We start from the raw sequence: 22,586 nt of genomic DNA on the forward strand, positions 1-22,586 counted from the left end.
TGAACCTGCGGGTGGCGATGTGACAAGGTGACATCTTTTAGAAAAGACCACATTAGCCTTTTAGCTCAAGCCTGAATTCATTAATTTGTCGCTATTTAGAGAGGGAGAGAACATTGTGATCGTGTGTGCGAGTGTTTAATGCTGTAATTCGTGCAAGATTTTTGGTCAAAAGCTTGGAATAATTATAATTAATGTAAACGTATGATCAAGGTTTCAGTCACACTTTTCAATAAGGTATCATTAGTTAATGAACTAATAATGAACAATACATGTACAGCATTTATTAATCATGGTTCAACATTTACTAATGCATTATTAATATTTAAACTCATGCTTGTTAGCATTAGTTAATGAACTGCAAGTTAACTTGAATAACAATGAACAACTTCATTTTTTAACTAACATTAATAAACATAAATAAATCCCATAATAAATGTATTGTTCATTGTTTGTTCATGTTAGTAAATGGATTAAATAATACAACCTTATTGTAAGGTGTTGCTAAAGTTTATCAGTAATGCCATAAAACAGCAATATTCTAAAAAACATTTAATGTTATTATATTTCTAATTGTTTAACAAACAAAAAGTCTGATACCATTTCTTTTAAATCTGTGTCTGTGTCATTTATTTTATTATTATTATTCTCAGAAATGTCAAATTTTAATTGTATTTAAAATTTAGGAAAAAAAAGTCTTGAGTACAGTACACTTACTGGCCACTTTAATAGGTACACCTGTCTAACTGCTCATTAACGTTATTATGTTATTATGCTCATTATGTTGGTCCCAGGGCTGGTCTGAGTATTTCAGAAACTGTTGATCTTTTGGGATCACACACAACCATCTCTAGGGTTTACAGAGAATGGTCTGAAAAAGAGAAAATATCCAGACAGCGGCAGTTCTGTGGGTACAAATGCCTTGCTGATGCCAGAGGAGAATATTTCCATCTGATACATAAAAGCATGGACCCATCCTGCGTTGTATCAACTGTTCAATCTGGTGGGGGTGGTGTAATGGTGTGGGGGATCTTTTCTTGCCAAACTTTGGGCCTATTAGTACCACTTGAGCATCATTTCAATGCCACAAACTACCTGAGTATTGTTGCTGACCATGTTCATCCCTTTATGACCACAGTGTACCCATCTTCTGATGGCTACGTCTAGGAGCATAACACTCCATGTCACAAAGCAAGAATCATCTCAGACTGGTTTCTTCAACCTGACAATGAGACAATGAGTTCACTGTTTTCAAATGGCCTCCACAGTCACCATTTCTCAATCTAATTGAGCACCTTTGGGATGTGGTGGAACAGAGGATTCGCATCATGGATGCCCAGCTGATAAATCTGCAGCAACTGCAACCTGGTACTAGTAAGGCATACCTAAAAAAGTGGCCGTTGAGTGTATATTGCAGAAAAACACTTATTTTATAGAAAAAAAGAAATTACAATTTGCTTAAATTTTGGACAGTGGGGACACTGAGTGTTACTCTCGTCCCTACTGATGGGGTCAAAAGTAACAACGTGCAACTTTTGTTTAAACTGAAGTTATGGTGGAGTTGTTCTATATTGATACAAAATAACATCTTATTTTGATAAACCACTCTTATGAGTTATACACTCTCCAGCCACTTTAATAGGTACACCTTACTAGTACTGTGTTGGACCCCCTGTTCCACCTCATCCCAAAGGTGCTCTATTGCATTGAGTTTTGGTGACTGTGGAGGCCAATTGAGTACAGTGAACTCTTTGTCAAGTTCAAGAAACCAATCTGAAAAGATCCGCGCTTTATGACATAGCATCATCAGACTCATTTGACTTATCAGACCAGGCAATGTTTTTCCAATCTTCTATTGTCCAATTTTGGTGAGCCTGTGCGAATTGTAGCCTCAGTTTCCTGTTCTTAGCTGACAGGATTGGCACACAGTGTCGTCTTCTGCTGCTGTAGCCCATCCACCTCAAGGTTGGACGTTGTCATGGACAGATGCTCTTCTGGCCATGCTTCTCTGACCTCTGGCATTAACAAGGCATTTTTGCCCACAGAACTGCCGCTCACCCAGTATTTTCTCTCTTTAAGACCTCTTTTTCCCTCTGTAAACCTTAGAGAGGATTGTGCGTGAAAATCCCAGTAGATCAGCAGTTTCTGAAATACCAACAACCATGCCATATTCAAAGTCACTTAAATCAGCTTTCTTCCCCATTCTGATGCTCAGTTTGAACTGCAGCAGATCGTCTTGACCATGTCTACATGCTTTAATGCATTGAGTTGCTGCCATGTGATTGGCTGATTGGAAATTTGTTTTAACGAGCAATTGGACAGATGTACCTATAAAGTACTTTTAAAATTAAGTTTTTATGAAAAATAGTACTTTCGTCCCTGCTCTACCTTACTCTACAGTATATATGCATCCTGTTGTCGTATGCGTAGCACCCTTTCTCTCTCTCTCTCTCTTTCTCTCTCTCTCTCTCTCACACACACAAATACTGTAATCACACATGCTCTGCATCATGTCCACCAATGTGTACAAATAGCCGTCATATAATCAATCTTTTTTAGTAGCAAAAAATCTAGTGGATTTAATGTTTATACTATTTTTATAAGGTTAATTCCCCCTGTGTTTTTCAGAAACACAGTTCCCCTGTTTGTTTTTCTACTTTCACATAGTACAAACAAAGCTGGGGTTTGTTATCTCGGTGAACAGTTTCCGTAGTGGAGTTTATCCTGACGCTGCACTTCTGCATCTGATGGTGGGTTGCAGCGCTGTCATGTTTTCTGTTTACACCTGTCACGCATGTCACCCGCAGGTCAAACACACATCTTTATGACACCCGCAAGTAGACAGATACACCTGCCGCAATTTCCCCACCACATGTTTCTGTCATGAAGCAGATTCTCTTCTCTCCGGATGCTCCTCTTTTTCTCCATCGCTACACCCAGAGAAAATGAGTGTCCTGTAATTTCCTTAATAACACGCTCTGTTGTTCAAACTTTGCATTAAAGCTCTGGAATGAGTTTTTCATTGTTCCCGCGTATTGATTGTATTTAAACTACATATTGCTGCTTGTAAATGGAAATTGCCTCAGCATCGGCTGAAGGTTCAGTTATTAGTCCAGAAGAGCATGACAATACAGACTTTGACGCTACTTTCATGCAAACCATCAGGGGTAAAAGAGAATGGAGAGTTCTTATCTTGAAAATAACAAAAAAAAAAGAGGACGAAGAAGAAGAAGAAAAGAAATGCAGTTTACAACAGTGACATTAATGTTCTGCCTTAAAATTGCTAAAACACTGTTGGAATGATGATGCTTTAGCAACAGTGCTCAATACGTTTTCTATATATACATGTTGCGTTAATTTTTAATATATACAGTTGAAGTCAGAATTATTAGCCCCCTTGAATTATTAGTGCCCCGGTATATTTTTCTCCAAATCCTGTTGAACAGAGAGAAGATTTTTTTTCAACACATTTCTAAACATAATAGTTTTAATAACTAATTTCTAATAACTGATTTTTATCTTTGCCATGATGAAAGTAAATAATATTGACAAGATATTGTTCAAGATACTAGTATTCAGCTTAAAGTGACATTTAAAGGCTTAACTAGGTTAATTATGTTAACCAGACACATTAGGGAAACTAGGCATGTCATTGTACAATGATGGTTGCCAGCAAGCACGGGACATGACGTTGTACCCCAATGACTTGGGACGTTATAATTTGTTTGAAAACGAAAATTGGGTTGACGTCAAAACCCAACTACAGGCAGACATTAATGTCCAACATCAAACATACGTTGCATTTTGGTTACTTTCCGATGCAACCTAAAAACAACAAAATATCAACATCTAATGATGTTACGGCTTGACACTGTGTGGACATTACCAATTTAATGTCTATCAGACATTGGTATTTGTCTGCCATACCTAACGAATAAATGTCAGTATGATGTTGGTTTGAGATGTTGGCTCGATGCTGGACTTTGATCACATTCCAAAACAACCTAAAATCAACCAAATAGCAGCGTCATTTCACATCGTTATTGGATGTGAAAATAACGTTGTCCTTAGATGCTGGTGACCTAAATCTAACCTAGTATTAATGTTTTATGATGTTGTGTGTCTACTGGGTTTGTTCTGTAGACAACCGAAAAAAGAAGGCTATAATATTAACCTTATAATGCTTTTATTCTAGCCAAAATAAAACAAATACGACTTCCTCCAGAAGAAAAAAATATTTTAGTGAAATTCTGTAAAAAAACAAAACAAAAGAAAAAACCTTGCTCTGTTAAACATAATTTGGAAAACATTTGAAAAGGAAAAACTAAATTACAGGAGGGCTAATAATTTTGACTTTAACTGTACATTAAAATAACAAAGTAGGAATGCCTGTAACATTGTAAAACATAATTCAATTTAAAGTAACTGTAGTCTATTTTTATATATTTAAAAATTAAAGCAATTGTGCTAAAGAGTTTTTAATATCCACATAATTGTTGCTCTCATTTTTAATATATATATATACATCACAATTAAAAAAGTTTTAAAAAATTCATATAATAAAATAATGTATTTTTTATATCCACCGAATTGTTCCTTTCAATTTTAATATATACATCACAATTAGACAAGTTTGTAAGAAAGCATATAATATAGAAAAACACTACTTAATTTCATCTAAAGTAGTTTTCTATCTTAATATATTATAAAATTAAGATTATACCTGTCAATCAAAGCCGAATTTTCAGCATCGTTACTCCAGCGTTTAATGTCCTTCAGAAATCATTCTAATATGCTAATTAAAACCCTTTAACTGTCTGCTTTACCAAATGGTTGCCCATATTTTAACTCTGTTTTAAATAATGACTGTTAAAGTCATTTAAAGAATGACTGTTTTATAGTGAAGTTTATTTATAAACTAATTCCGAGAAGATCACATGCTTATGATTGCTTGCGGCTGATCCTGCATTATTCAATTCATTATTCACCAATCAGACGATTCCTAAGCCACTATAAATACCCTAAGTTCCATTTAATGGCCATCTTCGTTTTGAAGAATGCCCCTTTCCACCCCTACTCCTCCTCTTTTCCTAGATGGGTGGCAAGGTGGCCCAGTGGTTAACACTGTTGCCTTACAGCAAGAATGTCACTGGTTCTAGTCCTTACCAAGCCAGCCGACATTTTGTGCGGAGTTTACCCATGCTCCCATGGGTTTCCCTCGGGTTCCACGGTTTCCTCCCACCGTCCAAAAACATGCAACTTAAGTTAATTGACCAATCCAAATTGGCACCATAGACATGCTCCTAGTAAGTAGTTATCTCTTAAGAGCAATCACTATCTGTTCATTAGCTACTATAGCAGGGGAGCTCTCGAGATCTACCTAAGCTCAAACTCCCCTCTCGCCTTGCGAGTATCTTATGGTCCTTGGTTCGGGTATCTTATGAGCTCAGGGCTTTCTCCCAGGACAGCATGCCAAACAAGCATTATAAGCAATCATCAGCTACGTGTGAACTCTTGAAAAATGGTTTACACACACAGCATTGTTGGTTTACAAAAAAAAAATAATAATAAAACAAACATCATCCTACTGCACTAATACACTTGAATTTAGTTTTTTTTTTTTTTTTTTTGGAAAAAAACAACAACAAGAAAACATTTTAAATGAGAATTTGAAATATTTTATGGCATACTTCAGTTGCTCTTATACTTCATATTTTGAGATTTTTCTCAGTACATGTATTAATCTTGGTGCTTTTACTATAAACTGACATATCAACAATTTGGTAGAGGCTGATATTTTAGAATTTATGGGATGTGTTGAAAAAAACATGTGTTAACTAATGAGGAGTTAAGAAATGCAATTCAAATTAGTTTTTTCTTGGTGGCGCAGTTAAAAGGTTAACAAACATTTTATTGTTATTGTTATAAATAATTTTTCAATAATGTTTCAAACAAACGCACTGCTTAACAATTTTGTGGAAACACTGATGCAATTTCTTCAGGATTCTTTACACCAGTTATTTGAAACAAAAATATTTTGTAACGTTATAAATTATTTGTAATGTAACCTCATAAACTCACGCATCCAGCAAAATGGCCAGTAAACACATGCATGCATAATCACCACACGAGGTAAATAAATAATGCCACAGGTACGACGTGGTTGGCTTGTTTATATTTTAAGGTGTTTCCTCCTGTTACATCAGAATTTTTCATCCTCATAGTGCCACCGTTCTTTCTCTGGCTCTGCTACCTTTCATGCCTTAATTTGCATCAGCTCTGTCATTTCATGCGACACATCTTGCGTTTGTCTTCCAGACCATTCTGAAAACGTCTCTCTTTTTTTTTTTTTTTTTTGTTATAGATGTGTGCATGAATACTTCTCCAATGTCTCAAACCCACTAAAAAGAAAAGCTTTGTGGGTGGAAAAAGCTTTTTCGCAGGCACCCGCTGTTTTTCTTGTCTGTTCATCTCTCTTTTTGCCTGCACTGTGGGCTTCCCTGCAAAGATGAAATCTATCTCCAATGTCCTGCCTAAAGCTGTGATGGAGTAAAGCAGACCAGCTCACCTTCAGGACGTCCTCATCGGTGGAGATGCAGGTGATGGGGTCGTCAACCTCTCTGACTGTCCCATCCTGCTCCACTGTCACAACCTTCACCGGCATGGAAACACGCCGTCCGGTCAGAATGGCAGTGTTCAGAATCTCTGTGTCCTGTTGGACAGAAATAATTCCAGCTGTAATTATACAGACATTTCAATCCATAGTATGAGGTAATATTTCATATAGTAATATAGTACTGTAAATAGTGTAGTATTTAAGATTTTTACTAGGTTTTTTACTTATACATTATACATTTGACAGGTGCTATATTTCAAACTACAAGGACAATAAAAGTAATTCAGTGACAATTAATCAAATGCAGATCAAAGAGTAAGATTAGAGTAATAAAAAACCAACAGAATATAATAAAGGGAGTGTTAGAAGGTCAGACAAAGATTTGCTAAAATAAAAAGCACATTTAATATACAGATTTTTACAATATAGATGAAATTATTTTAAGATATAACTCTTATATTGAAGTAAACATACACACACATGTGCACATACACAGGGGCGGATTCAACCAGTAAGTGAGGTGAGCAACCGCTAAAGGCTGATTTAAACTTCTGCGTTGAGTGATCAGTGTGACCCACGGCGCATGTCTTGTATGTAGTCGTGCATTTCTATTTCTGTATGCTGTTTGTGTTGCTGTGCAATAACACTTCCAAAACGCAAGCTGGTAGTAGTTTTTTTTTTCCCCTGTGTCGAGTTTCTTTGCGAGTGTTTTGTTTTCTTAACGCTTAAAGTCACTTAAACTCACTCATTCAGAGGCAAGAACGTGCAACAACTTTAATCATAAGATAAAACACAAAACAAAAGTTTCTATCCGGAGCTCCTTCATGGGACTCCACACTTGTAAACGAGCGCTCCATCGGGCTCGTGGCTCTCAGCACCGTCCACACTCATCACAGCTACTAAGTCGACGAATCACAGAGCTTGCGCTATGTGTCGTTGCGACGTGAAGTTACATTTTTCGAGAGGTACACGTCTGTGTTAGCCACGGCGAGGGCTATGTGCTTGATGCAGAAATATAAATCAGCCTTTAGGTCCCCAAGAAACATGGAGCCCTAAATAAGGGCCCCAGGAAACTTGCTCCCAATAAATACATAGTTTTTAAAACAAAACGTTTTATTTATCGATTATATATTTTTTTTTCAATGATTGAGTGATATAAAAAATAAACAAACAAACAAGTAAATAAATAAATACAAAGAGTGCATAATAGGACATTTGGGCCTGTTACAATCACCAGCAATATACAGCCAGAGATCGCTGGTAAATACACTTATATTTACATGAACTACAAATCAACCATGTTATAGACTACAACACCCAGTCATGCAACACTCACACACAACCAGTTCCACATCCTGACTGATTACAATCTCACAGCTGAAGCTGCTCAAGTACTGATTCATGGACAATATAAGCAACACAAACACACACTGTTGCAGAGCATTGTTTACTGTATAGTGACATTATAATGCGTTTCCTTTGTCTTGCTTTTCTGTGTTTTTGATCCTCGCCTCGTTTATTTGTTTAATCCTGTTTGCTGCCTGACTTGTGATAAACTGCCTGTTATATTGACTATGACTCTGGATTGCCCTTATACATCTGTTTGCACCTGTGTTGACCATTGCTTACCTGACCTCGCTAATAAACCTGCATTTGGATCCGCACCCCTGTTACAGGAACCAATATGGCTGCAGTTGCACCCAAATTACTAAATGTGTGCCTGTACATACATACACTACCTGGCAAAATTCTTGTCACGTATATCCAAGTTTTAGGAACAACAAATAATAACTTGACTTCTAGTAGATCATTTGGTCTCAGAAGTGGCTTATACACCCCCAAAAAATTATATTTGTTGCTTGTTCAAACTACTTAATTACATTGAGCTCAAACAACACAATTCTTAAGATTTCATTGGGACAACTTAATTTTTTGTTTAATCCACAGAAATTTGTTAAAAGAGTTAAGATAACTTAATTTGCGTTGGGTCAACATAAATGATTTATACGGAACCCTGCATTTTTTACAGTGTATGAAAGGCAAGAGCCTATAGATTACACTTATTTTACCTGATTAAAACATGATCATGTCTTGATTTGTAATTATGTAATTAGGACAGTAAGGTCTTACTTTACTTAAACGAAAGTCTTGTCACTTAACAGAAATAATTTACAGTATAGAATATATAAGTCAAGGTGCAGTGGAAAAATAATAAGTATTGTGTATGACTCCCATGAGCTTGTACGACTGCATTTATACATCTCTGCAATGACTCAAATCACTTATTAATAAAGTCATCTGGAATAGCAAAGAAAGTGTTCTTGCAGGACTTCAATAAGATTCTTTGGGTTCATCTTCAATGCCTCCTCTTACCCCAGACATGCTCAATAATGTTCATCTCTGGTAACTCAGCTGACCAATCCTGAAGAACCTTGACCTCCTTTGCTTTCAGAAACTTTGATGTGTAGGCTGAAGTGTGAGAAGGAGCCCACTCCTGCAGAAGAATTTGCCCTCTCCTGTGATTTGTAATCTAATGGGCAGCACAAATGTATTGATACCTCAGGTTGTTGATGTTGCCATCCACTATGCAGATCTCTTGCATGCCCCCATAATGAATGTAACCCCAAACCATGATATTTTCTTCACCAAACTTGACTGATTTTAGTGAGAATCTTGGGTTCATGGGGGTTCCAAAAGGTCTTCTGCAGTATTTGTGATGATTAGGATGCAGTTCAACAGATGACTCATCTGAAAAATCTACCTTCTGACACTTTTCCAAATGATCAACTAGAAGTCAAGTTATTATTTGTTGCTTTAATAACTAGAATTAACAATAAGACTTTTGTTAGTACCTTTATTAATCAGGTTTCGGCACATCGAAATGAACCGCCAACTTATCCAGCAGATGTTTTACGCAGCGGATCCTCCTTACACTGTCTGCCTGTTAAGTTCTGTATTGATAAAAAAAATTGCTTCTTACATATAAAACTTTAAATAATCTAGCTCCTGTTTATCTAACCAACATAACATTCTGTTTACTACAATCCAACCCGCTCTTTAAGATTTCAAAACCCAGGGCTGCTGGTAATACCCAGAATAGCAAAGTCTACTAAAGGAGGTCGATCCTTCTTATTTATGGCTCCTAAACTCTGGAATAGCATTCCTGATTCAAAACTAAATTAAAGACCTATCTTTTTAATGAAGCATAACAGTATGATGCATGAGTTTACTCCATGCAGGTGAGTGGGTTGACAAACCACCTGTAGGACACACTCCTGTTTTAATGCGCACAACATTTCGTTAGAAAATATGTTTTACATGTTTGTTTTTATGTCTGTTTATATAACTATTATTTTCATTTATAGCACATCATTTTGCATCTTGTGTTTAAATACACTATGAACGGCAGCTACGCTAATTATTTTCACTTAGTTTTTCACTTAGGGATACTCAATCCCGAGGCCTCTATAGCGCTATAGAAGTAAAGATGAATTGAGTTGAATTGAATAATATTTCACAAAATCACCTTTTTTCACACAATGTTACTGTAGTTTATTGATTTTTATTTCTTTTTCAAATAAATGCAGTCTTAAAATTCGAAAGTTTCCAAAATAAGTTTTTTAGGGAACTTTCCATCCTTTCCATTAATAAATAGTTGAATGGAATAACTGAACAGCTCAAATCCTCCACAAACACAGATAAATTGATTTGAAAAAGTATCTGCAGTAAATAGAGGCACAGTGAAGGCAAGCCTCTGTAATGTAAAGCTGACGGCGGGCAGCACCGTGATGTTTCATATCTCACGACTGCTCAGCTTTGACAGAGATTAATTATCATATTCTCAATTATGCAATCGTTTTCATCACATTCAGAGAGGGTTAACAGGTCTTCATGTGGGTTTGGCTCTCTCGAAATTCATCTCCTCAAGTATTTACCGCATAAATATTTAGTACGAGGAGACATTACTCTCGGGAGAAAACACTGCTTTATTGGAGAGAAAGGAGAAGCGTGAGGGGCAGAAAATGAGAGTGAGGGCCCGGCAGAGGCTCGGTCGTGCCCATAATTGACATTTTAACTTTATGAAAAAGCCGGTAATTATGGAGAGAAGAGAGGTCAGTTATCGCAGTTATCCATAGCCATAATGAGTCATTACAACACCATCCACAGAGAGAAGCTCAAAACCTCCACCAGAAGAGATCAGACACACAACATAAACCATCCTAAGGTAATTTGGCTTAATGTTTTATCATTATACATCTATTTTTATTATATACTACTGATTAGAGTAAGGCCTTATAAGGATTATAAACAATTGTTATTGTTAATTAATAAGAGTAACAATTTTACTATAGTCTTGTATATGCTACTAAGTTAACTTAGGATTTTAATTTAGGATTTTTGGTGTCATCAATACTGTAAACTAATGTATAACATAACACATTTAGTAGTCTTCTGCAAATATCTAAGTCACTTTAGCGCATGTTTATAGAATGAATGGTGTGACAATATTTCTTTAACACAGAAATAAATGACATTTGAAGTTAAAATAAAAATAAAAATAATGATTTAAAAAACTGCATTAAAAAAAAACAAATACTATTTTTGTTGGCAAATAAATGCGTGAGGCATTTTTTTATCATTCAATCATTAAAAAACTTTCCAAAAATGGACATTAAAAGTGCAGTTTTAATTGGGGTAAAGATTTTATGAAAAAAAACAAAATGAATGAATGAATGAATGAATGGACGGACGGATTTTTACAAATGCATGTTTATAGAATATATTAAACATAAAACACAAACTGAATTATATAATAAACTTACAAAAAACTTACAATTTTTAAATAAATGTTGATGAATGATGCAATAAACTGAATCTTTTACACAGAAATAAATGCCATTTTAACTTAAATTAAAATAGAAAAATGCTGACTTCAAACTCTTTAAAAAACAAATAAACAAACAATATGTTTTGTTGCCAAATAAATCCAAGAGGCATTTTTTCGAAACAAAAGTTACAAAAAAAAAAAAAACATTAAAGTGCAGCTTCAATTTTGGTAAAGATTTTAGAAATAAAACACAATGACTGAATTAATTAATTAATTTTTAAATGCATTTTTATGGAATACTTGATGTAACATGAAACACATGAAACACAAACTGAATCATAATAAACCAACAAAAAATTCAATTTTTAAAAAAATTTTTTTTATAAATAACCTGCTTTGTTGATGAACGATGCATTAAACTGAATCTTTTAGCGGGAAATAAGTTACATTTTAAGTTAAATTAAAACAGAAAAATTATGACTTCAAATTCTTTAAAAACAAGTAAACAAACTTCTAGTTTTTTAATAAAAACCTACTTTGTTCATTAATGATGCATTAAACTGAGTGTTTTACACTGAAATAAATTACATTTTAAGTTAAATTAAAACAGAAAAATTCTGTTTTGAAAATTTTTGGTTGCCAAATGCATGAGGCAATAAATAAAACCAAAACTTTTCAAAAATGGATATTAAATGTGCAGCTTCAATTGTGGTAAAGATTTTAAGAACACAATGAATAAATGAATCAATTAATTAATTATTATGATTTTTTTTAAATACATGTTTACTCTAAAAAGAATGATTTAACCACCATTTTCATCTTAATGTCTGGTAAAACTAGTGAAAAACTCACCACTAAAACCACTCATGAGTTGCTTAGTGCACTTACCCCACTGACTCTAAACATAATACTGATTACTTGATTTAAGAAACTGTCTGATATTGAGCGCAGTTTGAGTCCCTCATTAAATGTGCATTAAACTTAGGCAGGTAGAAACCTCACATACAGTCTATCACACCTACAGCAACCTACAGAATGAAAAACTCTGTGTGTGCGTGTTTAGAAGAAAAATGGGATTGGGGGAAAAAGGGAGAGAGAAAAAAAAGGAAAGGAGACACAATACAATAGAGGAGGAAAAATCTACCTGGCTGCAACATGAGCAGTTTTTCATCTGGCGTCCTGACAGATAAACATGATGAATGAACGAGAGCTATAGGTTCATATCTACTTTATTCCACTTAGCTAGATATAAGGTCGAAACATACAACTAAAAATATATGCTATGGCATGCCAGTGAAAATAAAAACACTGCAGACCTATTTACTGGCCAGACTACCACACAGCTCGACAGAAAAAGACCTCCTCAAGTGAAATGTGAAAACAGTATTGTATGATAGCATCTGTAATAAGCACTGATGACAGTAATGACTGGACTATTGTGCATTGAATTCTAACCTGTCAATCGGCTACATTGCAATTCACTACTGACAGACAGCATCTGATGTGAAAATTGTTGATATAAAAGCATATCAGTAGGACAGGATTAACTTTTAGGATGTGTATACAAATTATGGTATTTTCAGAAAGATAAACAATGTAGTGATAGAGTCTGCTGAAGACAAGTAAACAAAGCTTTAGAACTAGTTCAACCAAGAAGACGTAATGTCAAATCACACATTACATTAAGTCCAAACCAATGGTCACATGACTCAAGGAATATATAAGCATTCATTAATTTATTAATTCGTTCATTCATTTGTTTCCAGATACTGACGCAAACGTTTATCTAGCATCCTCCACACCGCCACCATCAACAGCAGTCATAGCTGGATCTATTCGCTTTCAATTCAAGAGTTCACACTTTGCTGATGATTGGTAATAAGCTAGTTTGGCATGCTGTCCCGGGAGAGAGCCCCAAGCTCATGAGAGCCTCGAGCCCGGAGCTCCCTCCCTACCTCTCTCCCTCCCCCAACCCCCCTCCTGCTGCGTAAGGATTGCTAAGGTGATGTGTTGCTGACAGAATTGAATTTGGTGCTAATTTGGTTTAATCAATTTACTTAAGTCTCATATTTTTGGGAGTGTGGGAGGAAACCGGAACACCCGGGGAAAACCCACGCAAGCACGGGGAGAACATGAACTCCACCCGAAAATGCTGTCCGGTTGGGTGGATACCCGAGTCGGAGGCATTTTTTGCTGTGAGGCCACAGTGCTAGCCACTGGGCCGCTGCGCTGCCCTGTAGAAAAAAGGAGGAGAAGGGGTGGAAGGGGGGATTCTTCAAGACGAAGATGACTTAAGGTAAATTGTTTGGTTATTTATACCGGGTTAGGAATAGTCTGATTGGTGGTTCATACATTAGCTTGACTCGGGGCCAGCTGTGTCAATCATAAGCACGTGATCCTCTCGAAATTAGTTTATGAATAAACTTCACTTTAAGATACTGACAGAGCCTCCATGGCTCCACTAAAGAAATCGTATCCTTTGTTAAAGGGGACCTATAATACCCCTTTTTACAAGATGTAAAACCAGTCTCTGATGTCCCTAGAGTGTGAATTTAGCTTAGAGTATTTAGCTTAGAGAATTTAGCTAGAGTATAAGTTTTAGCTCAAAACAGGCCATAAATATATCTTTTATTACTCTTTGAAACTGCCCCGTTATGGCTTTAATACACATTTTGCCGTTTTGGTAGCTGTTGGTTTAAATTCAAATGAGATTGTATTCCCAGGCCTATTTCATTCATTCATTCATTCATTTTCTTTTCGGCTGAGTCCCTTTATTAATCTAGGGTCGACACAGGAAGGAAACCCATGTGAATGCAGAGAGAACATGCAAACTCCACACAACACTGCGTCAAGCGCCACCGCGTCACCCCAGGCCTATTTTCAAAAGAAAAAGCAACAGATTCAAAATTGGACTAACATTATCTGTGAAAACTAAAAATGTCCAAAACAGAAAAAAAAAAAAAGTTGCTCATGCAGAAGAAGGAAGACTTATTTGGGCATTTGAAAAAAAATAGAATATTAATCAAAGCGTTTCTGCTGTTTTTTTTTTTCAAGTGTGATTATAAAAAAAAATCAATTAATACATTTTTACCATTGTTGTCTGTATATATTAACAAACTGTCATCCCACAACTGTGCTTAAACCACCAATAAAAGTGATTCTTTTGCATAATAGATCCCCTTTAAGTAATAATTTGTTAAATAATACTTAGTTAAATGCATTTCAAAATCTTATTTTTATCTCACTGGTTTTTCTAGTAGAACAAACTGAACACAATAACGAGAAGAGAAAATTTCTAGTATTAGCAGAAATTGATTTACATATGTAATAACATATAAATGCAAGCATCTGACAATTTATTGAACTATAAAATCTTTAATGTGTGTGCGCCATGTTGGTCTTTTGTTTGTATTTAATAATAACCTAATGTTTAGTTTTTTCTTCAGTGTATAAACAGAGATCAGAGAGTGAAATTTAACACCATTTAAGACCTTTTTAAAAACTCTTTTAATATATTTTAAGACCTCATTGCCTCTTTAGGTTACAGTATATTTGTTAAATAGTGATTGTGTAAGAAAGCCCAACCAAAGAGTCTTAGTTTGTGATAACTCATTTACAATACAATGCAATATATTTCATTTTTACCTTCTCTTACAGGCTCAGGCAACAATTGCACTTTCATTGTGATTCACACAAAAGATTTAGTTAGCATTAGCGTGGGCAGTTAGTGATTTAAAATAGATTGAATTACTTAAAATTATGAATATAAAACATAATCAGTTTTTTTTTTTTTTTTTTTTGTGAAATGATGCTACATAATGTCTTATTCACACTAGCAGCGACTTTGTACCTGCCTGTCGCTCTGGTTGGCGACCTCCTGGAGGTCTATGTAGGTCTATATAACACGAATACAACCAGCCTCTGAATGAGCTGAGAGAGAATGACAGAAGCTCTGCTGGTATTGGCTGTCGCTCAAGAAAGTCGCTCTTTATTTGCATAAAGCTGAAGTATTCTCAACTTTGTCACGTCACTCGACCCGCCCGCCTGATTGCCAACAGTGATCGCCTTGTACCGCCCACTTAGGCAGCGCCCATGCTGCTGTGACTGTTAGGTTTAGGGTTGAGGGACTAGCAGACAATCGTCAACTACGTAGTGGATCTTGTCCCGTCCACTAAGGTAGCGCCCATGTTGTTGTGACGGTTGGGTTTAGGCTAGGGCAAGGTATAGGCGATCATTAACTATCTAGTGGACCTTGTACCGCCCATTAAGGTAGCGCCCATGGTGCTGTGACAGTTGGGTTTAGGCTAGGGGGTGTAGACGATCACCAACTACGTAGTGGACCTGGTCAACTATGTCATCAAGCTGCATAAATATAATCAAATTTGATACAAAATGTAATACCTTATTAAATAGCATTTAAGACTTTTTTAGGACTTTTTAAAGTCCTTAAAGTTCTCCAAACTAATTGATCAACTTGAAATACTTTTTAAGACCCTGCAGACAACCAGTTTTTATTGCAGTAAAGTGTTTACATGCATCCTCTTAATTGTAATATAAATAGTTAAGGCTTCATTGACTTTTTATTTACTAGATTCAGTTAACTAACACTTTCATAATCAGAGTTCTGCGTATAAAGCCAAAAGATACAACAACAAAAAATGTGCTATGACACACCGGTACAAACACAAACAATACAGACCAATCTACCAGCCAGACAACTGCACAGCTCAACAAACAAGACTCCAATTTTGTATGACGACATCAGTAATAAGCCGCTAAAGAAGCAGGAAGTATCGCTGCTCCCTGAGTGTCATGGCATGAATGAGTTTCTTCTGCATAAAAAGACACACAAACACAAACACGGCATACAAATACACACTCTCGCACGCCTCTTCATATTCAAGAGATCCAGCTGCAGCGCTCTCTCACGCTAGCAGACTGAATAAATCATAATTGATATCCATTACGTCACATTCCTAATCTCTTTATAACCATTGAGCTAATGAATTTCACACTCCTCAAGTGGAGGAGCGGAGAATGATGCTGTTGCAGTGCGATGCTTCGTGCTCGTACTTCACGGGTTGTCGGTGTGACATTATAAATCCTCTCTGTCAAATGAGAAGCGCGGCAGCGGTGCGTGAGCCAGGCCAGACAAAGGGATGGATAACACTCTTTGACTGGTCACCTGTCTGGGCTGAATGCATTTTATACGTGCCGGGGACAGGAGTGACTGATTGGATCTGCGTATCGCTAGGATCCCGCTCACCAAGGATTGACGCGAAGATTAACGCATAAACAAGATACCCTACTGAAAAGCATGAAGACTTCCAGAACAAATAAACCAAATCAATGTAGATATGATGTATTTTTTGTGTTTTTATGGATGTTGCTGTCACTGTGCTCAGACTATACACAGACTTTTGGTGATCACCTTATGATGGTGGTTGTCCACGTGAGAGTGTGAAACTAAGGGTTATAACATTTTAAGAAACAAACGCAATTTAGATATACTGATTCGATCTCAGACATCTCTTTTGAGGCATTTTAATTGATTGGTATGGACTGCACCGCATCAAGCCAGAGACATTGTGCAAACCTTGTTCAGTATTACCAACCTGATACAGCACCTACAAGCGAAAAACTAACTTTTACGAAATACAGTGGATTTTCTGAGACAACACACAAAGAAATACACAGGCTTCACAATTCAAATATTTATTGTCATTGCACAAAACACAATGACATTTGCGTTTGTCCCTCCTTTTAGTGCAAGTTCTATGTGTCATAACCAACAGCAATCAACCCAGGCTCAATATTGATACGTACTCCTGTATACATTTCTGAACAGCACAAAATACATCCCAGGAGGTATGTTTTTTGCAGTATTTGTTTTCGTGAATCCACCAGAGAGGTCTTCCAGATGGTCACATGACCTTCACACATTTTAACGGAAAATTATTTAAACATTGAAGCGTTTCTACAATGATTTATTACAAATATACTATGCACAATACAAACAGCAAATGAACACCATTAATGTGTTTATGCCTTTATTAAGATTCTCATGTCAATGTTTACATTTTCATGTTTACTTTCACTGTCTCATTTAAGAAAAATCCTGAGACAAATAAGATACATCTCTAAACTTTAATAATAACTCTATATTAAATGCTGAGCTTCCCACCTCCAGTCGCAATGACTTCTGAAAATTCTAGAGTGAGTCCGGTGCTCAAGTCTGCAACGACACATCCTCGATACCAAGAACATATCCAGGAACTTTTACGCATCCTCCATTCTTGCGATCTTGAGTTGATTGTTGGCGGCTGATAATGATGTTACATGAGAACACAAGGACGCTAGAACGCTGAAGAAACATATTGAGATACAGCTATAGTGTTTTCAAAAGCACCGATTTTTACCACGTTTTCAGATCTTACCACAATATCACCCTGTTATTTACTTTGTTGCCGTCAACTCCTTACTGCATCTCAAGTTCGCCGATGTATGTGGTGAGCTACTGAGCAAACTAACAGCAAAAAAGCCATCCACAGGGAGGTAAGTGGTCAGCTGATGAGTGCAAAAAGAAACAGAAGCCATCGGCGATGTCGAACCACCATATCGTTTGTTTTAAAGACGAAATGCAGTCACACGTAGCTCTGGCTACATGATTTGCGCTCTCCAGAAATGTACATGGGGTACGTTTTCACAATGAGCCTGTGTTGACAACAGTAGTAGCAAGAAAAGATTTTAAAAAGTAAAAGGACAACAGCAATAGTAAAAATAGTAATAATAATAATAATAATTCTGCAAAGAAAGTGCTAGCACATTTTAGGCAGCTTTCAAGTAAAAAAAGTGAAATGTATGTGTCACTTATTTGGTACAGTCTCTGGAGTAACATACGGAGCAAAGACGATGCTCTTTTTTGTTGAGTTTAGTGATCAGAAGTTTAATCATATAAAATCAATGCCTTTGAATTTCTCAGGGCTTTTAAGTCACGTCATTTATAGTAGTTTATTGGATTGTTATTTACCTCATTAAAACCACTAACTAGCACTTCTGTATCTTACATTAAAAGTGCAATAGCTTTAAAAAACACAGTCCCTACCCTGTCGTCAAAAGTCATGCCTCCTAAAAGATCATGTCATTCACCAGTTAGAAAACTTTATAGTACTTTATAATACTACAATTGCGCACGAAAAACTGTAATCAATCTAGCACGTTTATAGTTGTGTAGTTAGCTAGCATAACTTGTCATAATGTACCATATTTCATGCATGCAAGGATAGCTGGTCTCACTTTCTCACAAGTTTTGTCCTAAAATGACTATGCTTTAGGGCTTGGCAGGAATTACACTTATTACTAAGCCATAGGTACACACTATTTCAGACCGAATATTCAATAGCACAGGTTGTCATTGTTCTGACCCAATGTGAATATAAAACCAAATTCAGCTTAGTAAAAGCAGGCTAAGCAGAATAGCACTATTTACTAATGTTTTGCTGGTGTTGCTGCTGTCAGGTACCTTATGAAATTAAATATAGTCATGACTGTCTTTCTTCTGAAGATTTCAGTGGCTGAACAACAATTCTGTGCATATGAAGTCACTCATAACAACAAAATCTACAAAAGCTTTGCGTGACTGAATAGTTTTAAAACAGAGCATTACCTGTCTAAAAGAAATACTTCAGCCATGGTGTCATCCTTCCTCCAGTGTGCATAAGTAACTCCAATAATGATTCAGAATTTTAAAGCTTTGATTGAGCATTTGTTTTCACCACTGTCACACTCTCATGTGCATTTGAATGCGGCGTACATGCACGTGGAAATGGCGGATCTGAGTGAACAGGGGTGCGCAGATGTACAAATCTACATTTGTTGACAGACAGTTTAGGCTACTTATCAGAATTATGGGAATTGTCGGTCTGACAAATTTTAATCAGATGAACATTTTGCAGTTTTATGCCTCACCCAGAATATGAAAATACATGTTAATACATTAAGATCATTTACTGTAATCAATACTATTGGAATGTAAAGAGATTTTCAACCAGCACAACAACAACTGTTTCAGAATACAATCACCTACTGCACATTTAAAATACTTTTTGGATTTAAAGTTTAAAATGTTGTGAACTACTCAATAGCTTTTATGTTCTTCTTTGCCGTTTAACTCTTAAATGAGTTTGTAATCCTATTACAAAAGTCGTTCCAGAAGAAAAGATTGAACACTGTTCAAAATACACTAATGCCGCTGTTTAAAATGTGAGACAGGCCAACAAACACTTCATAAACCACTGTATTTACGGAAAATCAGCCAAGAAATGATAGATTTCCTGCACAACAAACTGAGACTGGAAACAAATACGTATATGAGCACACAAGAAACATGCAGTTCTGTTACATCCTCTAGGGGTCAGTCACTCAGTTTAACTATTGTGAATGAGTAATGGTGATTCCTTTCTATCGATTCGACCAGTAGGGAAAAAAAAAAAGAAAAAATCATCCATTAAGTTCATTCACCAATGACTGGGTTATTGGATCTAATAAAGCATTTCAGATTCCTTGTTCTCACAATCAATACGCAAATGTTCTTTTCTTATTTACCCCACACACACACTGAAAGAGGGTCCATTTCAGAGTTCATTAGACTGCATTCACACGCAGGGAGACACATCGGAGATCTTGAGTGTAAAAAGCAGCATTACAAATCCTCAAATATCAATACATCTGGAAGCTGTCTCTTTGTTGAACGAAACATGCATCTGAATAAATGCAAGCCAGCAGTAATTCGGGATGATGTCTAAAAGCGCAGACATCTGTGAGAGCGTGTATTTTTCCCTCTCAATTGCATAACCTGGCATAGGCGATGATACTTGATTTGTCAGTTTGGCTTGGTGTGTGTGAGTGGGTTGTGACGGAGGGGCTCTAGCAACTGAAACTGGGGGATTTTATTTCCAGATTTGCCAAATCCTGTGGGCCAGAAATTCTAAAGCTGTTTTTTTTTTTTTTTTAAATAACTAGCATATTCTGTTGCATGTTTACATCTCTGTGCTGACAATTGAGCCATTTTCCAACTCATGAACTTGCCATCAGAAGCAAAGCAGTCTTGACTGGCTCTGGCAAATACTTCAAAACAATGTACACGGGCATAAAGATAACATGTAATTAATCTAAACTCAATTTGCAGATTCCTCTAGTTATTTGGAAGCAAAAAATAATTAAACCCGACATCAAAAAGAAATGGAAACTGATTTTTTCTCTCTTATATTAATGCAAATACATCAAAACATGCAGCAAGCTAATTAAGTTGGTCATTTAATACTTTTTTGGCCAAGAAAAGATTGTAAATGTAAATCAGCATTTTCCATCCATGCATTTATCATTGTATTTAATGTTAAAACAGTAAATAAAAGACACATTTTTGCCAGTACTTGAAGTCAGTGTAAGAATTATGCTCTGCCATTTGAGAGACAGACAACAATTCTGATACGCAGAATCTATTTCATACTAGACTATAAAATGAATAGATAAACTAATAAAGCAAATGTCAGTTTTGTTCTACTTAAAGATGCCCTTCATGCTTTTTACAGACTGCTGTTTGATCATGAAAAAAATCTGCAAAGCACAAAGACCACTCCAAAGAATTATTTTCTATATTAACAAGCTCCGTTTCTGAACTCTCTGAACTTTACACATCACAGTATTCAAGCACAAGGCATGACCAGGGGGCGAAGTCTTTAAAGGTGACATTCTACATTGAATTAATAAGTTAAATTGCATAGTAGGTATGTGGCATAGGACTACACAAAATGTAGTCCATAAAATGTAGTCAGTGTCAGTCTTTTCTTCGCCTAGAAAGAGAAGGTCCTTATTGACCTTATTTGGAATGGTTTTGAATTATTAATGAGCTCTGCTGATATGCAGCTCACAGTGCCTCCTACGTGCAACTTATCAGTCTGTTTGGCTGCTGAACTTCTGATGATTTGACTGATCATGCAGGTCTGCCTGATGTAGAACATGACCTAAACTAAAGTTCATGTAAATGTAGAGGCAGTGCTAAGTAACAGTCCCATGTGCAGCACGAGTCAGTATTGCATTCTGATAGGTCTGTTTGTCATAAGGGTTTAACACTAGCAGATTTCACAATGACCCAAAGGGACAATGACCCAAAGCACACAGCCAAAATATCAATGGAGTGGCTTCACAACAACTCTGTGAATGTCCTTGAGTGGCCCAGCCAGAGCCCAGACCTAAATCCTGTTGAACATCTCGAGAGATCTAAAAATGGCTGTACACCATTGCTTCCTATCCAACCTGATAGAGCTTGAGAGGTAATGCAAAGAGGAATAGTCAAAAATTCCTAAAGACAGGTGTGCCAAGTTTGTTGCATCATATTCAAAAAGACTTGAGGCTGTCATTTCTGCCAAAGGTGCATCAACAAAGTATTGAGCAAAGCCTGTGAATACTGATGTACATGTGATTTTTCAGGTTTTTTTATTTTTAATAAATTGTCATTTTTATGTCACATTGTCATTATGGGCCATTGTATGTAGAATTATGAGGAAATAAATGAATTTAATCTATTTTGGAATAAGGTTGTAACATAAAAAAAATGTAGAAAAAGTTAAGCGCTATGAATACTTCCCGTATGCACTGCATACCTTGATTTCTTTATAGGGGACCTTTAATATTTGTCTGTATTAAATATTAGACTTAAATATTAGTCCGTTTTTTTATTATCATGTTTCAATTTTAGCTTAACTCCTGTACATCATTGCTAGCTCTCAAATGTAAAAATAAAGGGCTTCGTTTTCATCATGTTTATTAACTGAATCCTCACTTAAAAGCAAACAGATGGCCCTGAGTTAAATATATAACCCTAACTGCATTCTACGTCCACTCAGCTCCAATGGATTTAATTGGAAACATTTATAAACAACACACTCACTGAAAATAAACTGACATTTCAAGTTTCATTATAAGTGTTTTCTGTCCATTCATGTGTACAAAATAAATAAATAAATAAATAAATAAATACATACATAAAATAAAATAAATGTGAAGCTGAAGTCTTCCACCACCAAGACTGCAGTGGGAATTGTGCCATTAAAAGGGCTGGTGTTCAAGCTACTGCCCGTTGTGAAT

The 22,586-nt window shown here is 36.1% G+C and overlaps 1 protein-coding gene across 4 annotated transcripts in view; it reads right to left on the bottom strand.

Moving 5' to 3' along the window:
• The window catches only part of si:dkey-215k6.1, a 343,472-nt gene that overhangs the window by 37,690 nt on the left and 283,196 nt on the right, over positions 1-22,586 (bottom strand). For all 4 annotated transcript variants that reach the window (XR_012406773.1, XR_012406774.1, XM_679464.10 and 1 more), the window contains exon 5: positions 6,566-6,709. Coding sequence is in view for 2 of the 4 variants with exons in the window: in XM_679464.10 (XP_684556.5) it covers positions 6,566-6,709 (144 nt within the window). In the remaining 2 variants the exon portion in view is untranslated. The remainder of the gene's footprint in view (positions 1-6,565; positions 6,710-22,586) is intronic.

Source organism: Danio rerio, chromosome 5, assembly GCF_049306965.1.
Source record: "Danio rerio strain Tuebingen ecotype United States chromosome 5, GRCz12tu, whole genome shotgun sequence".
Lineage (NCBI taxonomy): Eukaryota > Metazoa > Chordata > Actinopteri > Cypriniformes > Danionidae > Danio > Danio rerio.